Here is a 10,909-nt window from a genome sequence, read left to right on the forward strand (position 1 = left end):
ATTTGGAGATTTCCGGTCCTGACCCCGTCTTGGCTGCATTTATTGTACAACAGGAAGATGCCGACCAAGGCGCTAAGTGTGCAGTCAGCGCGGGGTCGAAACCCCCCTGGAATCAGTCAAGTGCATATTTGGAAGCTATGTCTGCACGATCGGACGCATTCAACTTTTGTTCAGTTTCCTCCGCGTCTAGTTATTGACCATCATACCACCTTCCTCAATTCACTTCAACGCCGAACGCAAAGAACGTTCTGGAAAATAATATCTTTGGGCGTCAATATTCTTCAATAGTTCGAAGATTTCTAGGGATCGGGTTTGAAAATGGGTCTAGTCAATTGGGGTCATGAAGCAGATCCCGTTCTCACCAGTATTGTTGATGAGAATAAGGTGGCTTGGTGAAGAAAAGAAATTTGAGAATCCAACATGTATGGGAATTGAGATGACGTCGGGTTTCGACTCTCAGATGATCAATGAATTGCAGTTTATTCCTTCTTGAAATAAATATGAGTTTGGTGTTTAGTAAGTTTATTGGTCGGAGGAGTATTGATGATGAAATACAGACTTTGGAGAGCCGACGATTGACGGGGCAGGGAGTTCGACGTATGCTTTGAAGGCAGAGCTTTTAGGCATTGTGACTGCGGCATACAGTTTGGGTGCTATTTTGTCGATGCCGTTTGTACCAATGCTTGCTCAACGCTTTGGATGTAGGTGGTCCATAATGCTTGGGTCGATTGTGATGGTTATTGGGTCATTTCTTCAGGGATTTTCCATCAATGGTATGGCCATCTGAAAACTTCTGGTTGGGTATACACTCACCTAGAAACAGCTGCGATGTATATCGTTGCCAGAATGTTTCTTGGATTTGCTATTGTCTCTGCAATAGTTTCCGGCTCAGCCATGCTTGGTGAATTAGCATACCAGAAAGAAAGGCCAGTCATGACTTCTCTCTTGAATGCATCTTGGTTCGTAGGATCTTTAGTGGCTTCCGGGATTACTGTTCGCACTGCAACCATCAACACAGATTGAGGATGGAGAATTCCATCTCTTCTTCAAGCCTGTCCTTCACTTATTCAGATCATCTTTGTCTCGTAAGTATATCTTGAATTAACCAAGATACTCCTAACAACGGATAAAGCTTCCTACCAGAAAGTCCTCGGTACCTTATTAGCAAGGATAGACGAGATGAAGCATTCGATTTCTTGGTCAAGTATCATGCAGAAGGAAATCGTGATTCAGTATTTGTTCGTGCTGAAATGACTCAGATTGAAACAACGGTCAAATTAGAAGAAGAAGCTTCTAAACGATCTTGGATGTCCATGTTGAGTACTCCTGGAATGAGACGCCGGGTGTTTCGCTTCTGCTATGGAGTCTTCACACAATGGTCTGGCAATACTTTGATTTCGTGAGTGCTCTATTCGCTCGCTCATCCCATGATTTAACAACCCCAGATTCTACCTTTCCAAGATCCTTGCCATGATAGGTTACACGGATACTAACACGAAAACTTTGATAAATATCGGATCAACAACTTGGTCTTTCCTCACAGGAACTTTAGCCGCCCTCACAGTACCACGCTTTAACGCCGCACCATGTTTTTACTCTGTGCTTGTAGCATGTTCTTCGTGTGTATAGCATGGACAATCAGTATGCAACGAGCCATGCTAGCGTATGATACCAATCGGCCCAACAAAGCTGCTGCCATCACCACACTATTTTTTATATTTCTTTACTCGCCTTGTTATAACATTGGGAACAATGCACTTGCATATAGTAGGTACCATCCTCTAACCTATCAAATGCCCGGATCTAAACCCACAACCCATACTAAAACCCCACAGCCTATCTAGTAGAACTATTCCCCTACGCGGACCGTTCTCGCGGTTTCTCCATCGAACAATTTTTCGTCCGGGCAGCTAATTTCTTTACCACCTACGTGAATCCCATCGGTATGGCCAATATTGGTTGGAAATATCTTATTATGTATTGTGTAACCATTTGCATTGAGACAATTGAGATTGGCTTCTTGTATCCTGAGACTCAGGGACGTACCTTGAAAGAACTTGCTTTTCGTAAGTGTTTTCGTTTTTGGTTTTGTGGACTTCATATATCAATTTGCGAATGCAATTGAGAACCACTAACTGGAGTTTTTGGGAACAGTATTTGAGGACAATGTGTTGGCAGAGAAAGCTGCTGTGGCTGTGGAGAAAACTATACATTTTGATCACCGTGATGAGGCAAGGACTGCGTAGAACTGAGGCCGATACCCTGGCACCCAATTGCGTGGAAACGGGTCAATATCGTGTTTGTAAGATTACATGCTGCATGATTTTGCTCCAAAGGGATTTTTGATACTTCTTATTTCTTTTGTTGCTTCTTCAACGTACCCCTATTTTTCAAGATTTATTTCTGGTCCCTTTAGCTATTTATCTGACAATATATATCTTCGGTATAGATAGACATTGGACCACAAACAACTTTTCTTCAAAATCAAAAAGTAAAGCTTCACATCTTCAAATCGTGAAATATCAATAGCTTAACCCCCATCTCGCTGGCGCGTCCTTACACGTAAAGATCCCCACAATACGTGCACGTTCGCCGCTCGTTAATCTTAATTGACCAAAATTCTCCATTCCCATCTACATACATATCCACTCTAGGAAAATTTCCAAAAGCTTGATATCTATTCAGAAATCATGATTTGTGCTTGGCAATCTTGAATGGATACCATATGGATCACATTGCATCGCTATCTCTAGAACGTCAGCTGCGTCGTAAGGAGAAGAGGATGGATGTATGCTTTCGGTTTGTACTGTAAGTGGGCTCATTCTTTATGTCTTTGGGATCTTAGATATGTGAGAGAAAAGTCGATATGAGGCTTTGAAGAGTGCTTTTCCTATCTCAAATTCTTGTTTTTGTCTTTGTGATTTTCAACCTCTTTTCCCCTGAAAATTACCTTTTGTTTTGAGTACATAGCATCTTTTGATACCCTTCTGTTCAACTATTTCATATTCGATACCCCTCTTTCCATCATCCAACTCCCAAATCACGCAATGCGGGGAACACATTTCACACACCTCCTCCCCATTCTCATCGGGCGTCTCATCAGCGCAACTCCACAAAACTTCCCATACATCCAATCTACAGAATTTGACGCCGGAGGTTATGGTGCCTATCCAAATCGCACCTATACAACACGTCCAGACTTGATCTCGCCTCGTCTGAATATCCTTCGAGATAATCCGAGATGTGATGATGGGTTCCTTAGTGGAGTTATGCGTAACCGGTATATGGTGTATACACCGTGTAGGGACTGTGTAAGCGTATTTACATTGTGTAAGGGAGCTTATATAGTGTTACAACGGATTAGTAACAGGCTGTAGAATCACTGACTTATAGGCTATAATGGTATTATAGGCCTCAGTGATTCAGCTGCAGTATACCGGGGGACACTAGGCACCCAAGGAAAGCCTCAGGCATGTATATAGTATTAGTTATAGAATACACTGAATCATAGGACATGGTTCCTAGGACAGTAGGGTCCTAAGAAGAATAAGCAATACAGGACACAGTAAGCAAGAGAGGTCTTGCTAGGATTAGTAAGCTCCCAAGGGATTAGCCCTAGGACAGGAAATAAGATAGGACGACAAGACTCACGGGACTAGTATCACGTGATGGACCGTCCCATCAGTCCCACTGATTATTATCAATGGGATTAATAGGATCCCACTACTCCCACTACTCTCAGTGAGTGGGATCGGTGGGACAACAGAGTGTGAAGGTTTATATAAAGGAAAGGGTTTCCTTACATGTAGAGCTTCGTGCTCAAGAACAATCATTAGTTTCATTACTATAGTTACGAGAATTGCAACCAGTTACAACCTTATTGAATTCCTACTTGAAGTCTAGTCTAAACCACCTCGAGAGATCTCTAGACACTTCCACGTGACCCTAGAGGCAGCTCCCGTAACAATACACTATATAAGCTTTTTTAAACGAAAATATAATATAATATAATACATCTAGGAACCTATAGATTAATAATTGCTTAAAGAATAAATAACTTCAAAAATAAAAAATCTTCAATATTTATTAAATAAGCCTTGATGAATAATCAAATGAATAATGAATTATAAGTTTTCTTTTTTATTCACAATCATATACACTATCAACATATTATAAGGAATATTAATTTGAATAAGAATCCTTAATAATCGAAAGAGATATTCAATATTAATTAAAAAGTTAAAGAAATAATAATATTGTTTAATAAACTATATTGAAAACATATACGAAAACTTATACTATATAGAAAGACTTATACTGTATAACGTAGTTTAACACCGAGTGGGCCATATCACCGAGTGGGCCACTTCAAAATACACCAAAATTAGCCTTTTCTTAATATTTACATTTTAATAATTAATCAATATTTTTTAGAAAAGAAAAAAGATTTATCAATAAGAAAAGGTTTCTTATACAAATATTTAATTTTTATATGAAAATTTGTATTATATTCTATAAAAATCAGAAATTGTTACGATTTTCATTACAAAAATATTATTTTAATAATAGCTCTTATATTAATTATAATTTTGAAAAACAAATTAGATTTTTAGAGTATTTATATAATTAGATTTCATAATTTCAATTTTTATAAAATTATATTATTAAATGAAGAAAGTGCACGGTTACGCACAGACGAATTTTGTATGTATTTATGATGGCCCACTCGGTGATATGGCCCACTCGGTGTTAAACTACGTTAAGCGATATATTATTATATAGAGAATTTTACATTACATATACACCATATAAATTCGCTATACAATGTGTACATTATATACTGGTTACGTACAACTCTACTAAGGTTATATACACGATGATATTCCTAAGAGGCGACAAAGTACATATCAAGGGACAAAGTCCCATGATCCATGACCAGCAGGGAAATCTCGTTTGGATGAATGCATCGTATGGGGAAACAAACATCTGGGTTGAATGTACAGAAATATAAGAATGTGGGCTATTTGACATTCTGGCAAGGTGATGATTCAGTAGGGGGACATGGGAAGGGAGTTTATATCTTGGTATCTTTCTCCGACGTGTAGACATGTGATCTATACTAACCATCCGATGCAGCTAGATTCCTAATACAAAGAAGCCTGCCGTCTAACAGCTGGCAATAATGCTCTAGGAGATCTCCACGAATTCCACATAACACCAGAAGGAACCGCTCTAGTAACCTGATACATTCTCAAAGAAATGGATATCTAATATCGTTGTCGCACTCGTAAAGGCTGGGTTTGGGATTCCGTAATCCAAGAAATCAATATTGAAACCAATGAGGTTAGATTCGAATGGCATGCGTCCGAGGACTTCAACACCGAAGACTCCTATTCTCCAACCGGGAGTGCTAGACTGAGAAGTAGTCATGGGTACGATTTCTTTCACATCAATAGTATTGTCAAAGATAAATTGGGGAATTATTTGATCAGTTCACGATATTATCAATCCGTATCGTATATTGATGGAAAGACGGGTGAGATTCTTTGGGAGCTCGGTGGGAAAAGAAATAGTTTCAAGGATTTGTCGGATGGGAAGGCTACAGCATTCAGCTGGCAACATGATGTTCATTGGACTGCGGATCGCAAGGGAATCCCCTTTTTCGACAACGGGGCGCGTTATGGATTGGAACTGCAAGTTGAGAGTTCCCGTGCGATTCATATGTCTCTCGATCTCGAAGCCATGACTGTGGAAATCGTACAAGAATATGTGAATCCAAGGAAGATTCTCAGTGCTAGCCAGGGCAGTATGCAGGTACTCGAGAATGGAAACGTAATGGTTGGATATGGATACAATGCTGCTTGGGCCGAGTATACTTCTGAGGGAGAAGTTCTCTGTGATGTTCATATTGGATCTCAAAAAAACATTCAATACAGGAGCGGTACAGACATTTAAGGTGTTGAAACATGCGTGGGTGGGCAGGCCAGATTCAGTGCCGGATGTGAAGGTGGTGCAGAATAACGTGTATGTTAGTTGGAATGGGGCTACGGAGGTTAGAGGATGGGTTTTGGAGGGAGCGAAGACTGACAGGGGAGAAGGAGGCGAGGAGGGATTTCAGATGGTAGCTGAAGTTCAGAAGAGCGGGTTTGAGACGAAGATTTTGTTTCAGAGAAAAGCTTGGTGTTGGGTGAGAGTTGCCGGTGTTGATGGCGAGGGTGTGAAGATGGAGACTAGTGAGATCTGGGCTACTGGAACAGATTGTGAAGATACGGTATGTGATTCTCTCACTGGATGTCATCGACTCATTGAGATGACTTAATTAACGAATCAGCAGATCGATTTACCCGAGACAGAGGAAACAATGGAGGAAGAGGAGGAGGCTGCAAAGCCATTAATGCCATCAAGATTTGCATCAGAAGTAATAGCGATTGCAGGATTCGTATTTGGAATGTTGGAGTCATGTAGAAGGAAGTTTTGGAAACGGACATTGTCCAGTTTGGGATATAGAGTACTCTCTGTTCAAGCGCAGGATTAGGCTATCGAGAAATAATGTTTTTAATATTCAGAAACGCGTTAAATTCTTTGATGTTGTGAATATACTTGGCGTACTCATGATCTTGGCTTCTTGGCTATTGGCGCCCAGAAGCCTCTTTTGCGGCATGGAAGGCTACGTTTCCCAATTAGGACTGACAATCAAACAGTCGGACATCATGCTATGTGGAAAATATCACAAAGTTGAATACTATGATGGATGAAAATTTTGCGCAGTTCCTGACTTCAAGGGAACTGGCCCTTTGAATTTGACATGACTTTTATTAACCCTCTTCGTAGTTATAGCCCCCACAAAACGCCATACACCATTTTGATATGCATCGTCGAACCTCCAGAGAGAAATTCATGCTTCAGCAGTAACAACACCGCCAGCATCCTTCCACTTTTGAACTCGTCGTCTGATGTCTGATTCTGTTTGTTGCATGGGATTTAATCTTCTATCCCGAACCATGGCTCCGTAGTTCTCTCCCCATCTCTTGACCAACTTCTCAATCCATTCTTTCTCCCTCTTACTCTGTTGTCTCTCCCTCTTCTCGCCTGCTCTTGAGGCTTGTTCCTCCAACATCTTTACAATCTCGTTTTTCGATGCAGAACCCTCCTCATCACCAAACCCTTCGAAACCTTCTCCATCCTCATCATCGGAGTTCAGAATATCGTTCAATGGATTTGGTTTCTTCTCGTCGTGAATAACCCTGATGATCTTTCCGGTCTCTGGATCTCTCTCGACTCGCGCTTCGGTTGGTGCAAAGTTCTTTTGAATTGCATTTGAGATGGCGAGCTTGTTTGCAGTGGAAGTTTTTGATTCGGGTCCTGCAGTCTTCTTTTCGATACCACCAGTGACGGAATTGAGACGACTAGTTAAACCAAGGCGGCGGTAATTTTGTGTGAGGGTTTCATCTTGTCTCCTGTGATAGGTAATTAGGATTGCTTGCGAAGAGACAAAGCTGTGTAGCAAACTTACCAGTTTGCAGCGACGATTGCATTGCCTAAAGGATTGATACGCTTAGACTTTGGCTTGTGCTTGATCTTATTGTTTCCAGATCTATTCTTCTTTTTTTGGAGTTCGCGACCCATTTTCTATGATTGCAGATGATATATGAGGTGGTGGAAATAAATTGTTTTGATACTGTATTGTCACCTCTCAATCTCTAACTTCGAAAATCTTCACATTGAATTTGAAAAATTCGAAGCTAGCCTTATCAGCGGTCTTATCATCACATGATTCGGACCCTCGATTTTGACTTCCCAAGTCCCGTGACTCAGTATCGTGACTCTCTTCCTTTTGTAGAATTTACCTCGGCCCGCGAGAAGCTTTTCTTAGTCCTATCATGTATATCTTCTTCATCTCAGTCTAATATTGGAAGCGAGAGACTTAAGCAGTGTCTTAATATACAATTGCATTGCGATTAAGCAACTCTCATCACATATGTGAACGTCTTCATTCCAAGTGGGCCTTACATACCTACAGTTGTGCCTGTCTAGCTGATTGAACTAGAAGAGGACGAAGGTATATTGCTTCCGCGTATCCAATAATGTTTGAGGAGTTGTCAAAAGTTAACACGGAAACCCCCCCCACCCCCCAATCTCCACGACTAAGGTACTAGATACTTATCTAAAGTGTTGTTGTCAAACAAACAATGATCCAACGTTAATCTATAGAGGTACACCTATCTAATCGAGAATGGTATATTCTCCGGGCTTCATCTCCGTCACTATTATACCATTCAGCATGGCGTGGACATAACTTTCTGGGATATATATGGACTTGGTTGGTTGTTCATGGGATAAACTCATCGGATATTTGATACCATGTCACTTTTTCTATACCGATGGTAATGTCCGAAGTCGAGGACGATTAGGTATGAATGCTGAAGAAATCTATTTTGCTTTGCTACACGGGGCATGGGCAAAATGCTGTGCACTTCGTACCCCCACAAAGTTTTGTCTTACTCTCTTCCTATTCCCTTTATTTCAGCCTTTGCCTATGAATCTTGATTTGTCAGTGAAGGAGGATGAAGAGGCGAAGTCCTGAAAGGATCAACAGCAAATCCCAACGCAGTTGGTGTAACGTTCCATCACCGTTCTGTAGACTTCTCGCTTGACAAGTGACTCAAGCAGTAAAGAAATATCTAGACCAATCAGCAGTGAAATATCAGGAGCGAAAGGGTTTCGGAGTAGACGGCGAAGTTCGGCAACGGACAGCGCGATGAGAGGCTAGCGGTAGGATTCGGTTCCCGTAAATTCTTCTTGATCCCCTACAGACTGCATCTATGACTTCTTCAAAATAGCCGCGCAAAAAATCATAAAGAAGGCTGTTGTATCATATGATTCGCATCGTCAACCATTCACTGATGTCGGTAGAGCAACTTTAGGCCAAGTCCGTCAATCTACTGAGGAATTGAGATGGTGGGCAGGTCCACCTTGCTCTGCGGATAAAAAAGATAGGTTAACTTGGCACATCTGAGACATTACCAATGATGGCGTATCGGAGATATTACCCAATTTTGATATCATTGCTGTGTACTAGATAGGGCGCCGCCAAATAGACCAAAATTTGACAGACCTTTTGAAAGTTCGATTAGACTTTCTCACAAGTACCGTAAAAACTCAACAAACTGAGATTCTACTTAGCCGCATTTAGCCAAGCATATGGCTGATCCCCCAGTCGGATAAATTGAAATCCGTTATTTTTTCCACTTTTTCTGATAATTCACATGTTTCAAGTACATGAACCATTATATTTCGATTTTATTTAATCAGAATTGAAAAGTTTTTTTTTATAGAATTTTGTTCTTTTTATTAAAAACTAATAGGTCTTTAAATTCCAGAGTATAATATTGATTGTTAAATTAATAATAATTTATTGAAGTTATTGTAAATTATCTCTTTTATTTTAGCTTGTGGGGTGAGGCTCTGAAACTACGCTCAATGCGGTTAAGTAGAATCTCAGTTTGTTGAGTTTATACGGTAATAAGTCTTGAATTCTATTGTTCATCGCCCATTGTCATGGTTTCCTTGTTGTTTCTTCAGCTTCCTTGCTAATATGTACTTCGTAATGTTTCTTGTCACCATTGTGCTAAACCCCCATTGCTCCCCCAAAGTTTAAACAACTAACCTTGTTGATAACTCTAAAAACAAAAATGCTTGTGAACCCAACATCGTCCAAGTTTGACTGCAAGAAAACTTAGTTCTTTACTTCGGCTGATCGCTGGAAGGCATCTTGGAACATTTTGGCTTGTACCTGAGATAGCTCGAGGGTAACAAACCCCCGTATAGAATGAGATTGCACATGCATTCGAACCAGTCTGGTCTGAAGAATGAGGAAAGGTAGCTGGGTGTCGCCATGGTTTTGATGAGATACTGACTCGCGATCAAAGACGAAGGAAACAACCGGCAAAGTTGTAACCTCTGAGGGATTAACAGGGATCTATCTATCCCCCTTGATCCACTCCCACCGGGGTTGAGAAGCCACACCGAGGTATCTAAAGCCCGCAATTGGAAGAGATGAAGACATCATGTAGGCACGGATTTGCTACAACATATAGGTGAACCGATTGGAAGAGTGCTGGAGGAGCGCTGTATGTTAAGGTTATATATTTGTGATATAATATCGCTTTGTATCGTTCTTCGGGGAGTTCCATCGTGGCGCGAACTCCTTCTATGCGTCTTCGAAACCTTCTAGCTCGTATCCACCCTAGGGTTGTGCAATTCAATCTTGTTGAAGAGAGGATTCACAAGGATTGATTGGCTTGATTGCGGTGCTCGGTTTGTGATTTGGCGAATCAATCTTTGGGGGAGCCACCAAAGATTCATTTTATTTCATGCAGCGATTGTCTAACTTGTCTTGCAGTAACAGATATGAAAATCGAATGGAAATCCTGCACCCCTCTTGTGAATTTGGTTGATGATCAAGGATTTTACTTTGATTCGAGGTCCAGCCGTATAGATTCAAGAGATCTGCAATTGTCTAGATTGGACCCTGAATCAATGGTCATGCGTATCACAAGTGTATGTAATAACAATGATTCTGTTTGTCAGAATCATTACTATTCTTATCATCCAGTCCTTAGCATTCATCCAGAGGTTTGTGAAAGCGGAATGAAGATCATGAGGGGGATTCTAGTGCAAAATGTCCCATAATGGAGGCTAGTCGACGGCCAGATGCATACAATATGGAGTATGATTGATATGAGTGGCTCGGAAGACTTGATATCATTTTATGGGTGTTTCTTGCTTGATCCAATCGAAAAACATGATGGGAGAAATTCCCAGCTGCCATACAGAAGGATGAAGTAGAATTCACCTACGAGACTCGAGTATATCCCTATCCGCACCTCAACTATTCTCTCATTTTTTA

The 10,909-nt window shown here is 40.8% G+C and overlaps 2 protein-coding genes across 2 annotated transcripts; one reads left to right on the plus strand and one right to left on the minus strand.

Annotated features, from left to right (window-relative positions):
• Positions 1-500: 500 nt before the first annotated feature.
• On the plus strand, positions 501-2,246 carry EAF01_004657 (uncharacterized protein; the record flags this gene model as incomplete). The annotated part of the gene is made up of 8 exons (XM_038912911.1): positions 501-516; positions 588-773; positions 824-959; positions 1,133-1,399; positions 1,446-1,588; positions 1,630-1,767; positions 1,836-2,066; positions 2,155-2,246. The coding sequence occupies 8 exons, from the start codon at positions 501-503 to the stop codon at positions 2,244-2,246; spliced, it is 1,209 nt and encodes a 402-aa protein (XP_038770997.1).
• A 4,649-nt stretch (positions 2,247-6,895) lies between these two features.
• On the minus strand, positions 6,896-7,626 carry EAF01_004658 (uncharacterized protein; the record flags this gene model as incomplete). The annotated part of the gene is made up of 2 exons (XM_038912912.1): positions 6,896-7,457; positions 7,514-7,626. The coding sequence occupies 2 exons, from the start codon at positions 7,624-7,626 to the stop codon at positions 6,896-6,898; spliced, it is 675 nt and encodes a 224-aa protein (XP_038770998.1).
• Between the last annotated feature and the right edge of the window lie 3,283 nt (positions 7,627-10,909).

This window comes from Botrytis porri (genome assembly GCF_014898465.1).
Source record: "Botrytis porri strain MUCL 3234 chromosome Unknown BPOR_006, whole genome shotgun sequence".
Classification (NCBI taxonomy): Eukaryota; Fungi; Ascomycota; class Leotiomycetes; order Helotiales; family Sclerotiniaceae; genus Botrytis; species Botrytis porri.